General features: G+C 39.0%; 1 protein-coding gene across 1 annotated transcript in view; it reads right to left on the bottom strand.

Annotated features, from left to right (window-relative positions):
* The window catches only part of LOC138986992 (formin-2-like), a gene marked incomplete at its 3' end in the record, with an annotated part of 55,384 nt that extends 39,623 nt beyond the window's left edge, over positions 1–15,761 (bottom strand). Inside the window, exons 1-4 of the mRNA XM_070366973.1 lie at positions 15,594–15,761; positions 8,597–8,656; positions 8,343–8,463; positions 5,822–5,914 (exon numbers count right to left, since the gene is read on the bottom strand). Coding sequence (XP_070223074.1) covers positions 5,822–5,914; positions 8,343–8,463; positions 8,597–8,656; positions 15,594–15,716 — 397 coding nt within the window. The remainder of the gene's footprint in view (positions 1–5,821; positions 5,915–8,342; positions 8,464–8,596; positions 8,657–15,593) is intronic.
* Between the last annotated feature and the right edge of the window lie 1,480 nt (positions 15,762–17,241).

Raw genomic sequence — 17,241 nt, 5'->3', positions numbered from 1 at the left:
AAACACCCTAGAATGAGATTCCAGTGATGTGTATTCTATTCTGATTCTGCCTCTGAAATTAGCTTTGTAATCTTAGTCTTCCCTGGTGGCTCAGATGGTAAAGAGCCTCCTTGCAATGCAGGAGAAAGAAAGTGAAAGTTTCAGCTGTGTCATGTGATCCCACTATATAGTTCTGATTCTCCAGTCAGAATCCTGGAGTGAGTAGCCGTTTCCTTCTCTAGGGATCTTCCCAACCCAGGGTTTGAACCCAGATCTCCCACACTGCAGGTGGATTTTTCACCTGCTGAGCCCCCAGGGAAGCCCCGGTTTAATCCCTGGGTCGGGAAGATCCCCTGGAGAAGGAGATGGCAACCCACTCCAGTATTCTTGCCTGGAAAATCCCAGGGACAGAGGAGCCTGGTGGGCTACAGTCCAAGGGGTTGCAAAGAGTCGGACACGACTGAGTGACTCACACACACAGAAATCTTAGGCAAATAAATTAATCTGTTAACATATACAAAATATTTAGCATAGTGCCCCCAATAATTAGTAGGGGCTACATAAATATTCTTTGAAAATGTTGGATTTCAAGCTCTTGAAATCCTAAAGTGATACAGTACATAATAATGTTTAACTGAATACACCAACTGCTATTGTATCATGCTTCAACATTATATGCAGATAAAGAAAACAGACACCTAACAGCTTTTTACATAATATAAGCCCCTAACTAGTTGTGAGTGGAATGAAGTGAGTTTCAGTTATTCATAATGATTCCTTGTGATGTATCTAAAACAGCTTTGGCTTCATTGTATGAACAAGTTTTACTGAATAAACACTGCAGTTCAATGTGGCAGATAAAACAGCTTTGGCTTCATTGTATGAGCAAGTTTTACTGAATAAACACTGCAGTTCAATGTGGCAGAAGAATGATTCTTACTAAAGGAAGAAAACAAAAATAGGCTCTCTGTCCAAACCTAATAGCCATATTACAACCATAAAACCAAATTGGGATAGCAGGGAATACTTTAAATTACTCTGTTTTCCATTTTTTAAAACATGATTTTGAAGCTAAAAGGAGTTGTTTTCTCAGCTGTAATCAGCTTTGATAAAGTCCTATGAGAGACGATTCTCTTTTGTAGGGCAATCTTAGAAATAAAAAACTTGGGACGTCCCTGTTGGTCCAGTGGTTAAGAATCCACCCTGCAATGAAGGGACGTGGGTTCAATCCTTGGTCAGGGAACTAAGATCCCACAGGCCACAACTAAGACCCAATGCAACCAAAAAAAAAAAAAAAAAAAAATAAAAAATTTTCTGGAAACTTGGGGTGCATTTCAGATTTCTGGAGACATTGAGCTACCATTTCTCAACACACTGCTTGCAGAAAAACACCATCCACATTTTGTTATCACAATCTTTTAGACACACTTATGATGTTAACTTGGGCTTCCCAAGTGATGTGAGTGGTAAAGAACCTGCTTGCCAATGCAGGGCATGTAAGAGACATGGGTTCAGTCCCTAGAGGAGGGCATGGCAACTCAGTCCAGTATTTTTGCCTGGAAGAATCCCACGGAGAGAGGATCCTGGTGGACTATAGTCCATAGGGTCACAAAGACTCTAACATGACTGCAGTGACTTAGCATGCACAGACAAGATGTTAATTTAGTGACAAATGCTGGATGTGTTTCTTTAGTTTGTGAGGATGAAACCAATCAAACTAAAATAAAATGTTACTAAGGTAGTAAAAATTAAGGTATTTTTTAGATAACTCTGCCATTCATTTAGGGAGCACTCAAATTAATTACATGCAGTGACCAAAATCTTAGACCAACTGTGTTTTTATTAGGTTGCTGCTGCTGCTGCTAAGTCACTTCAGTTGTGTTAGACTCTGTGCGACCCCCATAGGTGGCAGCCCACTAGGCTCCTCTGTCCCTGGGATTCTCCAGGCAAGAATAATGGAATGGGTTGCCATTTCCTTCTCCAACGCATGCATGCATGCTAAGTCACTTCAGTTGTGTCCGACTCTGTGAGACCCTATGGACAGCAGACCACCAGGCTCCTCTGTCCATGGGATTCTCTAGGCAAGAATACTGGAGTGGATAATTGCAGTTTCAGACCACGAATTTTAAATTATTATAACTAGGCTCAAATACATCTTTATTAATCAAAATAGGAACCATTATAATCAACACATTTTTGCCAATGAGAAATAAGTTTGTTTATTCCTAAGGCATAAAAATCTATGCTTTGGGATTTGATGAACTCTTGGAAAGCATTTTCTGAATCCTGCTGGTTGTGGACACATTTTCCCTGCAAAAAGTTGTCAAGATGCTTGAAGAAATGAAAGTTGGTTGGTGAGATGTCAGGTGAATATGGAAGGTGAGACAAAACTTCAGAGCTCAATTTATTCAACCTTTGAAGCATTGGTTGTACAACGTGTGGTCAGGAATTGTCATGGAGAAGAATTAGGCCCTTTCTGTGGACCAATGCCAGCTGTAGGCATTGCAGTTTTCGGAGAGTCTCATTGTTCTGCTGAGCATACTTCTCAGATGTAATGGTTTTGCCAGGATTCAAAAAGCTGTAGTGGATCAGACTGGTTCAGTTCAGTTCAGTCCTCAGTTGTGACTCTTTGTAACCCCATGGACTGCAGCATGCCAGGCCTCCCTGTCCATCACCAACTCCTGGAGTTTACTCAAACTCACGTCCATCGAGTTGGTGATGCCATCCAACCACCTCATCCTCTGTCCTCCCCTTCCCCTCTCGCCTTCAATCTTTCCCAGCATCAGTGTCTTTTCCAATGAGTCATGTCCATCTCTTTGTGAGTCTGTGGACTGCAGCATGCCAGGCTCTTCTGTCTTTCACTATCTCCTGGAGTTTGCTCACATTCGTGTCCATTGAGTTGGTGATGCTAGCTAACTAATTTATCCTCTCCCACCCCCTTCTCTTCATGCCCTCAATCTCTCCCAGTATCAGGGTCTTCTCCAATGAGTTGGCTCTTCACATCAGGTGGCCAAAGCATTGGAGCTTCAGTTGCAGCAACAGTCCTTCCAATGAATAGTCAGGACTGATTTCCTTTAGGATTGACTGGTTTGATCTCTTTGCAGTCCAAGGGACTCTCAAAAGTCTTCTCCAGCACCGCAATTCAAAAGCATCAATTCTTTGACACTCAGCCTTCTTAATGGTCCAAATATCACATTGGTACATGACTACTGGAAAATCCATAGCTTGGACTATACGGACCTTTGTTGGCAAATGATGTCTTTCTTTTTTAATATACTGTCTAGGTTTGTCATAACCTTCCTTCCAAGAAGCAAGCATCTTTTACATTTCATGGCTGCAGTCACTGTCAGCAGTGATCTTTCATTATTAGTATATAGGAATGCAAGAGATTTCTGTGTATTTATTTTGTAACTTGCAACTTTACCAAATTCATTGATGAGCTCTGGTTTTCTGGAAGCATCATTAGGATTTTCTATGTATAGTATCATATCTTGGAGCCCATGAAAATAAAATCTGTCACTGTTTCCATTTTTTCCTCTTCTATCTGCCATGAAGTGATTCAACCAGATGTCATGATCCTGGTTTTCTGAATGTTGAGTTTCAAGCCAGCTTTTTCACTTTCCTCTTTCACCTTCATCAAGAGGCTCTTTAGTTCCTCTTCACTTTCTGCCATTTGAGTGGTATCGTACTGCATATCCAAGGCTGTTGATATTTCTCCCAGCAATTTGACTCCAGCTTGTGATTCATCGAGCCCAGTATTTCACATGTATACACACTTGCCCTTATTTATGTTATACATACATAACCTTTCAAAGGTGATCCTCATTATTCATGGATTTTGTATTTGTGAAGTTGCCAATTCATTAAAATTGATTTTAATTCCAAAATAAACAACCGCAGTGCCTTTGTAGTTGCTCACAGATGTATGCAGAACATTGAAAAGTCTGAGTCACCAGGCACATGGTTCCTGGTTAAGGCTGAATACAGTGTGGCTCTGCTTTATTCCAAGTCTCATCCTGTACAAGTGTCCTTTTCTCAGTCTACTGGGATGCAGTTTGGCATCTTTTAACCTCCTTCTTTCTGGTGATCTCTCTTTTTAAACAGTCCACAAGCATGTAGGTGCAGAGCTATCTAGTGCCCTAAACCTGAGGAGGCTATGGTGTGCCTTATGGAGAAAATACATGTGTTGGGTAAACTTCACTCAGGGGCTGTCAGACTTGGCTGTGAGTTTGATATTAATGAATTAGCAGTATAGTAAAGAAGGTGTATTCAAACATGAACACACATAAAGCAAGACTGTACTTTGGTTGGTTGATGAAATGAGACCAAAATGTGACCAGAAGCTTGAAGAACTGTCTTTACTGCTAGGAACAGTGGTCCAGTATTCAATAATTCAGTGTTTGTGGCAACCTTGTAGAACATAATGATGGCAAATAATGAGAATTATATTTATCTTGTTTTATAAATGAAATGAATATAAAATATGAAAAATTATATGTATGTGTACATACATATGTACATAAATATGCTGTGTTTCTATTATATATAAAATAAGTTATATGTAATATAATATAAAATATCTAAAAATACATATAGTAATATTTTTAAATTTCATAATAAAAATGAAAAAGGAAAAGAAGTAAAATGTCACTGTTTGCAGATGACATGATACTATTCATAGAAAATCCTAATGATGTTGCCAGAAAACCAGAGCTCATTAATGAATTTGGTAGAGTTGCAAACTACAAAATTAAAACACAGAAATCTCTAGCATTCCTATACATTAATAGTGAAAGATCAGAAAGAGAAATTAAGGAAACAATATAATTTACCATCACATCAAAAAGAATAAAATATCTAGAAACAAACCTACCCAAGGATATAAAAGACTTATACTTCAAAAACTGTAAGATACTGATGAAAGAAATCAAAGATGACACTAACAGATGGAGAGATATACCATGCTCCTAGATTGGAAGAATCAATGTTGTCAAAATGACCATACCACCCAAAGTCATCTACAGATTCAATACAATCCCTATGAAACTATAGCATTTTTCACAGAATTAGAAGAAAAGAATTTACTATTTGTATGGAAACATGAGATAAATAATGTTTAATCAAATTCCAGTATAACTCATTCACTGGGTTATCATCATTACAGATGCCTGAACAACCTGTAAAACGACAGAAGATGAAGCCAGTCTCCAGAGCACTGCTTGGCTTCAGTCTCAGGCTTCAGTCTTGACATATAGTCTCCAGAGAATTCCTGAACTAGGAGAGCCTCCCCAGAGCACAGCTTCATACAGATCTGATCTTCAGAAGATATGTAACATTCCAAAGCAGCAATGTGTGGAGTAGTGAGTCCTTTGATATAATCATGTTTCAAGGAATTCAAACAGCAATAGATTAATAGATTTTTCCTATTAAAATTTTTTGTTCCTTTAATATTATTTGAAATTTTCCACTGCTGCTTATTTCATAGGAATATAGAAAGAATCAAGAATATAATATTTATAAAGCTTTTATGGTCCTTGGGGAAAATGTGTTAAATATCCAGGAGTATTTATACATCCTATAAAAATAGAATATAATGTTTTAAAGATCAGAAAATCGTCAATGTACTTTGTTTTGTAGCACAATGTTTTGATAAAGCAAATACCAAGTTGAACAGCATGTTTAGCTAATTGCTCATCTGTCACAACTGTATGATTTATGATACAACATCATTTATTTTTCTGTGATGTTAAAATAATTCCTTTTAAACCAATGCCTATTTTTCAAAATGCCTTCTACCTTTCTGCTGAGCAGGGAGGAAGTGCAGCATCTTTTCAGAATTTACCTTGAATAATAAATTGTTCCATGTTTTCTTTGAAAGGCTGGATGTGCTCTTTTGAGGACACTTGGTAAACTTTCCCCACTTCAACTTCACAGGCTGAAATTAAAGAGAAACAGTGTTCAGAATGTCACACTGCTAACAGTGCACTGAAACAATTACAAATCGTTTTAGGAAATCCTGTTAACCATGGCAACTGACAAATGTCAGTATCCAATGCTGTCAAAAGAAGCCCAGCATCAAGGCTTCACTTTAGGGGATTATAAAAAGAAACTAAAAATATTATAGTTGATGTACAACATTATGTTAGTTTCAGGTATACAACACTAATTCAACATTTAAATACATTATGGAATGAATACCATGGTGAGTCTAGTAACTATCTGTGACCATACAAAGCTCCATGAAACTTCATGAAAAGAAGATAAAGTAGGTGAGTGAAACAGGTGAAAGGGATTAAAGAGGTATAAACTGCCAGTTACAGAATAAATAAGTCACAGGGATGCAAGGTACAGCATGGGGAATTTAACACTGTAATACGCTGGTGTATAATATATGAAAATTTTGTTGTTGTTCAGTCACTAAGTTGTATCCAACTCTTTGTGACACCATGGACTGCAGTACACCAGGCTTCCCTGACCCTCACTATCTCCTAGAGTTTGCCCAAGTTCATTGAATCCATGATGGAATCCAACCATCTCATCTCTGTCACTCCCTTCTCCTCCTGCCCTCAATCTTTCCCACCCTCAGGGTCTCTTCCAATGAATTGGCTGTTCACACAGGTGGCCAAAGTATTGTAGCTTCAGCTTCAGTATCAGTCCCTCCAATGAGTATTCAGGGTTGATTTCCTTTAGGATTGGCTGGTTTGGTCTCCTTGTTTTCCAAGGGACTCTTAAAAGTCTTCTCCACCACTGCAATTTGAAAACATCAATTCTTCGGTGCTCAGCCTTCTTTTGGAGAAGGTGAAGGCACCCCACTCCAGTACTCTTGCCTGGAAAATCCCATGGACAGAGGAGCCTGGTAGGCTGCAGTCCATGGGGTCGCTCAGAGTTGGACACGACTGAGCGACTTCACTTTCACTTTTCACTTTCATGCATTGGAGGAGGAAATGGCAAGCCACTCCAGCGTTCTTGCCTGGAGAATCCCAGGGACAGGGGAGCCTGGTGGGCTGCCGTCTATGGGGTCACGCAGAGTCAGACACGACTGAAGCGACTTAGCAGCAGCAGCCTTCTTTATGGTCCAACTCTCACGTCTGTATATGATCACTGGAAAGACCATAGTCTGACTATATGGACCTTTGTCATCATTAAGTTGTACACCTGAAACTAATAATAATAAACCAACTGTACCTCATTTATAAAGGTAGGACAGATGAAAGGTTTTTATTTACAAAAAATAAAAAATTGTAAACTATTTGCTTTTGTGCATTACTTTAAATTTACCATTCTGAAGAATTTCAAAGTCTTTTCAAAATGATCTAAGGCTTCTCAACTAACAGTTGAGAAGAATCCTAAGAGTATGTTGGACACCAAGGAGATTAAACTGGTCAGTTTAAAGGAAATCAATCCTGAATATTCACTGGAGGGACTGATGTTGAAGCTGAAGCTCCAATATTTTGGGCACCTGATGCGAAGAGCTGACTCATTGGAAAAGACCCTGATGCTGGAAAGACTGAGGGCAGTAAGAGAAGGGGTGACAGAGATGAGATGGTTGGATGGCATCACCAACTCAGTGGACATTTGAGCCTGTGTGCTAAGTTGCTTCAGTGGTGTCTGACACTTTGAGACCCTATGGACTGTATCCAGCCAGTCTCCTCTGTCCATGGGGTTCTCCAGGCAAGAATACTGGAGTGGACCGCCACGCTCTTCTCCAGGTGATCTTCCCAACCCAGGGACTGAACCTGCATCTGTTCTGTGTCCTGCATTGTCAGCTGGGTTCTGTACCACTAGCGCCACTTGGGAGCCCCAGTGGACACGAGTGTGGGCAAACTCTGAGGGACAGTAAAGGGCAGGAAAGCCTGGTGTGCTGCAGTCCATGGAGTCACAGAGTCAGACACGACTTAGCAACTGAACAGTAACACTGAACAATAACAATAAAGCATTACACGTGCTTTTTTTTTTTTTTAACCTAATACATGAAAAAATGTTTTCTTCCTGGGAAAGTTCACATGCCACAAAATCTTAGGCAAGTATACCAAGGGTGGGTGGGGAGGAAATATGTGTCTTTTAACAAGATATGATAAATGTACAAATATTCTTGAACATAAAGTGAAAGTAAGACAATAAAATTTGTCCCTGATGAAAGAGGCTCTATTCAAATAACCAAGATGTGATTAAATAACTAGAATTCTAATACACATTTCTTTTTAAAAAATAAAAGAATAAGATTACTTGTAAAATTTTTCTTTTGCCACATATGAAAATGTTTATTTACACTGATTTTTACCTTCTTTAGAAACACCAAAAAATCTGTTCTCTCATTAAAGAAGCATAAATAACAACTGAGTTTCCTTAACATTGTAAGTTACCTCTCAGGTCTTTCTTGAGTTTTCTGAGGTCTTTTTGAAAATCTTCAAACTTCATCTGTGAGGCCTGAAAGAGGTCCTGAGGTTTGGGCAGTGGAAACACACACTGTTCTTTCCCAGCGTCCTGGTCAGCAGGAAGCACAGACTTTAAATAAATGAGGACAGAGCAGCAGCAGCAATGACAAACAACACGAAACACGACCACATCGCTCAACAACAGGGAATAACAGAATGCGACTCTGTGAACATTATCTCACCTCATCAAAATTGCGAAGATAATATGACACGATATATGACAACAGGCTTCTGCTATTGTCCTAGGCAGAGAGACCAAAGTGAGTAGAAATACGTTTTTTAAAATGACTAAATATACAGCGTTAAATAAAACTCATCCCAGTAAACCCACACATGTAGATGAAAATATTTAGGATGAAGGGAGACGTTCTGTGTCATGTTACTTTAGTTTAATGGCCCAGACAGTCTTGTCCTCCCTCGCTCTGTTCCCACCTGAGCCCCAAGTGGAAGCACAGCTGTTTCGAGGGTTGTCTCAGTTGTACACACCTTCCTGCTTTCACCTTCCTCAACCAGAAAAGTAATTCATTAATTTTATTTCTTATTATTAACAGGTGTAACTACTATCTAAACAGAAATGACTAAATAGCACCAGCATTTCTGTATGGCTGAACCAGTAGGGACCACTCCAACAGGAAGCTTGACTGAGGTTTATTACTAAGTAGATTAAGAAAATTTAAAAGTTAAATATTATCTCAAGTAAGCTGGAGCTTTAAGAATGCAAATTCATGTTATAACTTATGTCAGCAACTGAGATTCAAGAATTAGTATCTGTGCAGCTATAAAAATGCAATGTATGTAGTTCTAAAAAAGAAAAACTGCTTCATATCTAACAATCTTCAAAGAAGAGCTTTCCACCTTCTTTTCTGGCACATTTAGAGCATTAATATATGTTTTTTTTAAAATTCTCAAAATAAATACTAGATAATTGGGATGTATGAAACCAAATACATGTTTTTTAAAACATATCCTATAATAAAAACTTCGTTTTCTGGAATATTCAATCTAACCCTGACTTTCCCCTCATTGATAAAAAGAGCAACATTCCTTTATAAACAAGTCTGATGGGATATGATGATATATCTATTAGACTCCCTGATGGGCTTCCCTGGTGGCTCAGATGGTAAAGAACCCACCTGCCAATGCAGGAGATGCGGGTTCAATCCCTGGGTCGGGAAGATCCCCTGGAGAAGGGAATGGCAACCCAATCCAGTGTCCTTGTCTAGAAAATCACATGGATAGAGGAGCCTGGTGGGCTGCAGTCCATGGGGTCACAAAGAGTTGGACACGAGTGAGTGACTAACACAACACAGACTCCCTGAACACACTACGGGCTTCCCTGGTGGCTCCGCAATAGAGAATCCACCTGCCAATGCAGGAGACAGGGGTTCAATCCCTGGGTGGGGAAAATCCCCTGGAGAAGGAAATGGCAGCCCACTCCAGGATTCTTGCCTGGGAAATCCCATGGACAGAGGAGCCTGGTGGGCTAGTGTTCATGGGGTTGCAAAGGGTTGGACATGACTTAACAACTAAGCAGCAACAACAACAACATATTTTACTATATACATCGATTACACGGAAATACAGAGCTGTAATAACAAAAGTAGTACATTTATTAGAAGCAGGATTACTTGTAAAATGATTTAAGCAACTTCCTTTGTCTTTCCTAACTTGTAAATCAGTGAAATGATCAGCAATACCTCAGTCAATTAACAAAACACTTATTAAGTGCCTAGGTAATTCTGAGTGATCTGAGTAACAGTTCCACACATGCAAGTCTATGAAACTACAGACATAGTTATCTTTATTTTATAGAGAAAGAACCAAATGGACTTTGCATAGCCCTTGTGAGAATGCAAGTTAAATTATTAAAAATCTTACTTCTTGATTATTCTTATCCATATCATTCCTTATTTAAATTAATGAAATTTAACTTATAGGAGGATTGAATAAGATACATTAAACAAAACAATAACAAATAATCCCTTATACATATATAATTATAACCATAAGAATCTATTTCAGATTCATTTTTTATAAGTAACATTTTATTGATTATATTTATATTCTAATGTTATTTGCAAAAATTACTTGTTTCAATCTAACAATCAGCTGTTAAGAACTATTCAGTATTTCCCTGGTGGTCCAGTGGTTAAGAATTCACCTTCCAATGCAGGGGACACAGTTGGATTCCCCAATCCGGGAAGATTCCACACGGGAATGTGGAAAGTGGAATGTGGGGCTAAGCCCGTGTGCCACAACTACTGAGCTCATGTTCCAGAGCCTGAGAGCTGCAACCACTGAAGCCTGCACACCTGGAGCCCATGCTGCAGAACAGGAGAAACCACTGCAATGAGAAGCCCGTGCACTGCAACTGGAGAGTAGCCCCCGCTCACTGAAGTTAGAGAAAGACTGCATGTGCAGCAGCGAAGACCCAGCACAAAAATAAATAAATGAATCTTTTCAAAAAAGAACTATTCAAAACCTACCATATGTTTAGAAGAATAAATAAATTTTGAATAAATGTGATTTATCAGGTTGACATATTGAAGGTTCCTGAGAAAATGTGTGTCATACAAATAAAAAGGCACTTGAACAAATAGAACCATAAAAATCACAAAAGTTATATGTTGTTGGTGTTCCAAGAAAGGACTATGCTTTTCCCAATTTTGGAAAAGTACAGTGTCTGGCATTTCATAGAAGTTGGATAAAAGAATGTCAAATGAACATATGAGTGTAATGACTAAATAAACCAGTAAGTTGTTGACTGCAGAAAAAAGCAAAATAAGCATCTCCCTTCTGTCAGGGAGATTATTTCCTTATTATTTCCTTATCTAGGAAGACAATTCTCTATATTTTCATTTTTACAGGCCAATTGTTCACTTAAACTTGTGAGTGTGCATGTTAAGTCACTTCAGTCATGTCCGACTCTTTGAGACCCAGTGGACTGTAGCCTGCCTGGTTTCTCTATCCATGGGATTCTTCAGCAAGAATATTGGAGTGGGTTGCCATGCCCTCCTCCAGGGGATCTTCCTGACCTGGGAATCAAACCTGACCCAGGATCTCTTATGTCTCCTTCACTGGCAAGCACATTCTTTATCCCTAGTGCCACCTGGAAATTCCCTCAGTTGAACTTAATATTTTAAAAATATTTCTACATCATATAGATCTTTGTGAAGCTTCCATAATCTCTATCCTTTAGAAATAAATGCTATTATTTTCAAAGTTTACAATGTCAGACATTAACCACTCTGGTGGTTTCCCTGATCTTATATTTCTACCGACACTCTCATAATCTCTTAGATGTTAATTTTAAGTAAACACAACTAGAGAAGTAGAATTAAAAAAATAATTATGCTTGCAAAAGGGCTTAGATGTTCCCATGCCTATCAATATCAAGAAGAAGATTATATGGAGAAAAAATATTTAAAAGATGATTCGCAAATCAAAACCACTATGAGGTACCATTTCACGCCAGTCAGAATGGCTGCGATCCAAAAGTCTACAAGCAATAAATGCTGGACACGGTGTGGAGAAAAGGGAACCCTCTTACACTGTTGGTGGGAATGCAAACTAGTACAGCCACTATGGAGACCAGTGTGGAGATTCCTTAAAAAACTGGAAATAGAACTGCCTTATGATCCAGCAATCCCACTGCTGGGCATACACACTAAGGAAACCAGAAGGGAAAGAGACACGTGTACCCCAGTGTTCATCGCAGCACTGTTTATAATAGCCAGGACAAGGAAGCAACCTAGATGTCCATCAGCAGATGAATGGATAAGAAAGCTGTGGTACATATACCCAATGGAGTATTACTCAGCCATTAAAAAGAATACATTTGAATCAGTTCTAATGAGGTGGATGAAACTGGAGCCTATTATACAGAGTGAAGTAAGCCAGAAAGAAAAACACCAATACAGTATCAGATCAGATCAGATCAAATCAGTCGCTCAGTCATGTCCGACTCTTTGCGACCCCATGAATCCCAGCACGCCAGGCCTCCCTGTCCATCACCAACTCCCGGAGTTCACTGAGACTCACATCCATCGAGTCAGTGATGCCATCCAGCCATCTCATCCTCTGTCGTCCCCTTCTCCTCCTGCCCCCAGTCCCTCCCAGCATCAGAGTCTTTTCCAATGAGTCAACTCTTCGCATGAGGTGGCCAAAGTACTGGAGTTTCAGCTTTAGCATCATTCCTTCCAAAGAAATCCCAGGGCTGATCTCCTTCACAATGGACTGGTTGGATCTCCTTGCAGTCCAAGGGACTCTCAAGAGTCTTCTCCAACACCACAGTTCAAAAGCATCAATTCTTCAGCGCTCAGCCTTCTTTACAGTCCAACTCTCACATCCATACATGACCACAGGAAAAACCATAGCCTTGACTAGACGAACCTTTGTTGGCAAAGTAATGTCTCTGCTTTTGAATATGCTATCTAGGTTGGTCATAACTTTCCTTCCAAGGAGTAAGCGTCTTTTAATTTCATGGCTGCAGTCACCATCTGTAGTGATTTTGGAGCCCAGAAAAATAAAGTCTGACACTGTTTCCACTATTTCCCCATTTATTTCCCATGAAGTGGTGGGACCAGATGCCATGATCTTCGTTTTCTGAATGTTGAGCTTTAAGCCAACTTTTTCACTCTCCTCTTTCACTTTCATCAAGAGGCTTTTGAGTTCCTCTTCACTTTCTGCCATAAGGGTGGTGTCATCTGCATATCTGAGGTTATTGATATTTCTCCCAGCAATCTTGATTCCAGTTTGTGTTTCTTCCAGTCCAGCGTTTCTCATGATGTACTCTGCATATAAGTTAAATAAACAGGGTGACAATATACAGCCTTGACGTACTCCTTTTCCTATTTGGAACCAGTCTGTTGTTCCATGTCCAGTTCTAACTGTTGCTTTCTGGCCTGCATACAAATTTCTCAAGAGGCAGATCAGGTGGTCTGGTATTCCCATCTCTTTCAGAATTTTCCACAGTTTATTGTGATCCACACGGTCAAAGGCTTTGGCATAGTCAATAAAGCAGAAATAGATGTTTTTCTGGAACTCTCTTGCTTTTTCTATGATCCAGCAGATGTTGGATATTTGATCTCTCATTCCTCTGCCTTTTCTAAAACCAGCTTGAACATCAGGAAGTTCATGGTTCACATGTTGCTGAAGCCTGGCTTGGAGAATTTTGAGCATTACTTTACTAGCGTGTGAGATGAGTGCAATCGTGCAGTAGTTTGAGCATTCTTTGGCATTGCCTTTCTTTGGGATTGGAATGAAAACTGACCTTTTCCAGTCCTGTGGCCACTGCTGAGTTTTCCAGATTTGCTGGCATATTGAGTGCAGCACTTTCACGGCATCATCTTTCAGGATTTGGAATAGCTCAACTGGAATTCCATCACCTCCACTAGCTTTGTTCATAGTGATGCTTTCTAAGGCCCATTTGACTTCACATTCCAGGATGTCTGGCTCTAGGTCAGTGATCACATCATCGTGATTATCTGAGTCATGAAGATCTTTTTTGTACAGTTCTTCTGTGTATTCTTGCCATCTCTTCTTAATATCTTATGCTTCTGTTAGGTCCATACCATTTCTGTCCTTTATCGAGCTCATCTTTGCATGAAATGTTCCTACTAACACATATATATGGAATTTACAAAGATGGTAACAATAACCCTATATACAAGACAGCAAAAGAAACACTCATGTATAGAACAGTCTATTGGACTCTGTGGGAGAGGGAGAGGGTGGGATGATTTGGGAGAATGGCATTGAAACATGTATAATATCATATATGAAATGAGTCGCCAGTCCAGGTTTGATGCACGATACTGGATGCTTGTGGCTGGTGCACTGGGATGACCCAAAGGGATGGTACGGGGAGGGAGGAGGGAGGAGGGTTCAGGATGGGGAACACGTGTATACCTGTGGAAGATTCATTTTGATATATGGCAAAACCAATACAATATTGTAAAGTTAAAAAAAAAAAAAAGATGATTCTTTTTTTCTCCATATAATCCTCTCCTTGATATTGGTAGGCATGGGAACATCCTTTAGGAAGCCTAATTATTTTTAAAAAATTCTACTTCTCTAGTTGTGTTTGCTTAAAATTAACATCTAAGAGATTATGAGAGTGTTGGTAGAAATATAAGATCAGGGAGACCACCAGAGTGGTTAAAGTCTGACATTGTAAACTTTGAAAATAATAGAACTTATTTATAAAGAATAGAGATTAAAGAAGCTTCACAAAGAGGGATTAGATTTTCCATATATACCAATATCAAAGAGAGGATTATATGGAGAAAAAGAGAATCATCTTTATTTTTATTTTTGTGTGTGTGTGTGATATCCTTTTTTATTTTTATTATTTTACTTTTATTTATTTATTTTTAAATTTAAATTTATTTATTTTAATTGGAGGCTAATTACTTTACAATATTGTATTGGTTCTGAGAATCATCTTTTAAATTTTGGGCTTTTCTGATAGCTCAGTTGGTAAAGAATCCACCTACAATGCAGGAGATCCTGGTTCAATTCCTAGATTGAGAAGATCCACTGGAGAAGGGTGAGACTACCCACTCCAGTACTCTTGGGCTTCCCTTGTGGCTCAGCTAGTAAAGAATCCACCAGCAATGCAGGGGACCTGAGTTTGATCCCTTGGTTGGAAAGATCCTCTGGAGAAGGGAAAGGCTACCCACTCCAGTATTCTGGCCTGGAGAATTCCACAGATTGTGTAGGCCATGGGGTCACAAAGAGTCAGACACAGCTGAGTGACTTTCACTCATCTTTGTTTTGTTTTTAAAATCTGGGCCTGTTGGGGGTCACTTGCTTAACATGGAGAGAAGAAGAAAGTGATGGGTATACTGTCTAATTCATAAAAATTAACTAGTCCTCAATCCAAATAGATAAATATTAGCAGACATGGTAAAGAAAGCAAAAATTAATTATTTTTATTTTAAAATACTGTCTATTCAATTATTCATTACATACAGGGTTCAAAATTACTCACTTTAGGAAAATTATTCTTCTCTTGATCACAAATATATGGTGGCCATTACCTTTATCTGGCTCAGAACATAATAGAACTTTTGGCCTTGGAGCATAAACATTTATCGCACTGGTTTACAGTTCAACTTATTACAAAACAGACATCCACTCCTCAGTTTGCTACATTCACTCACTCAAAATACTTACTCTGCTTTTAACATCTTTCAGCTTCAGGAGAATATCTAATCCAAAACCGTCTGCCTGTCCCCGAGTATTATTTCCACCATTCATGTAGTTGCCAAAGGCAAGAACCAAACCCAAAACCTGCATAACCCCTGAGCCATGTTTTAAAGTCTGTAAAACAGGATAAAGAAGAATTTCTCACTATTTAAATTTTCTTAAGTCAGTGGCAGATATTCAGATCATACTAATAATTATGGATCACATCCAAACTTCATCAGTGCTCATTTTAAGTATATTTAAGAACAGCGTCTCCAAAGATAACTTTGAAAAAGCTGCACCACTAACATCATGCAGGCTGTGCTTCTCCAGCTGAGAGGTACCAGCCTAGGATGCTTCTGTGGTGTAATTACAAGGAAACCAAACACACCCATAACATGAGAACCACCACAGTGTAATGTCACTGCCATCAGTCCAACTGCACCTGCCTCTGTGTAACATTTTTAGCATAAGGTGTGGGAAACCGAAACACAGTTATAAAGTTTAATTTCCAAATTTAGATTTATCCCTGAAAGGTTCACACTCACTTCTTCCAAAACACACAGTTTAACTTGAATTTGTGCATCACTTCCTCTGAAAATCTCTTTAATGACATAATGCTACTTTTCAAAATAATTTACCACAACCAGAATGAATGGTGCTATTAAATTTTGACAAACTGTTTTAGATGTTAATATCGGTCATTTCTGCCAATCATTTGCTCTTTATTTTCAGAGAATATTTCTCTTCTGTCAAGTCATATAGCTATTCCTGAAGCATTTGGTTGGAATCACTAACAATTTGTTGGGGGTTCTCTGCAAAATGGAGGAAAATAAAGAAAATGCATTCAAATGGTTTGGTACTCAAATGGTACTGAAAAGTTGGGCAGTATTTACTGTAAATTAAAGACAACTTGTTTTAAATATGAACATGACTGAGCACAATTAAGTATCAGAACCCAAGCACCCACCTCACACAACTTCTGTAGTAGCTCCAGTTTGCATCGAATTGAGCAAATGCTTTCTGAAAATGTGGACTGAAACAGGATGCAAAAGACTCGCTCTGAAAAGTTGGGGATTAGTGACAGTTCATAAAGGAACCTAAGGAAATAAAGCCAAGTTAAGAGGAAAAATCTGGAATCAAGATTGCAAGAAGAAATATCAATAATCTCAGATATGCAGATGACACCACCCTTATGGCAGAAAGTGAAGAAGAACTAAAGAGCCTCTTGATGAAAGTGAAAGAGGAGAGTGGAAAAGTTGGCTTAAAGCTCACATTCAGAAAACTAAGATCATGGCATCTGGTCCCATCACTTCATGGGAAATAGATGGGGAAACAGTGGAGACAGCGGCTGACTATTTTTCTGGGCTCCAAAATCACTGCAGATGGTGATTGCAGCCATGAAATTAAAAGATGCTTACTCCTTGGAAGGAAAGTTATGACCAACCTAGGCAGCATATTCAAAAGCAGAGACATTACTCTGTCAACAAAGGTCCGTCTAGTCAAGGTTATGGTTTTTCCAGTGGTTATGTATGGATGTGAGAGTTGGACCATAAAAAAAGCTGAGTGCAGAAGAATTGATGCTTTTGAACTGTGGTATTGGAGAAGACTCTTGAGAGTCCTTTGGACTGCAAGG

This window comes from Bos mutus, unplaced genomic scaffold (assembly GCF_027580195.1).
Source record: "Bos mutus isolate GX-2022 unplaced genomic scaffold, NWIPB_WYAK_1.1 CTG374, whole genome shotgun sequence".
Taxonomy (NCBI): Eukaryota; Metazoa; Chordata; class Mammalia; order Artiodactyla; family Bovidae; genus Bos; species Bos mutus.
Note: the sequence above shows the minus strand (reverse complement) of the source record. Positions and strands in the feature narration are given on the sequence as shown.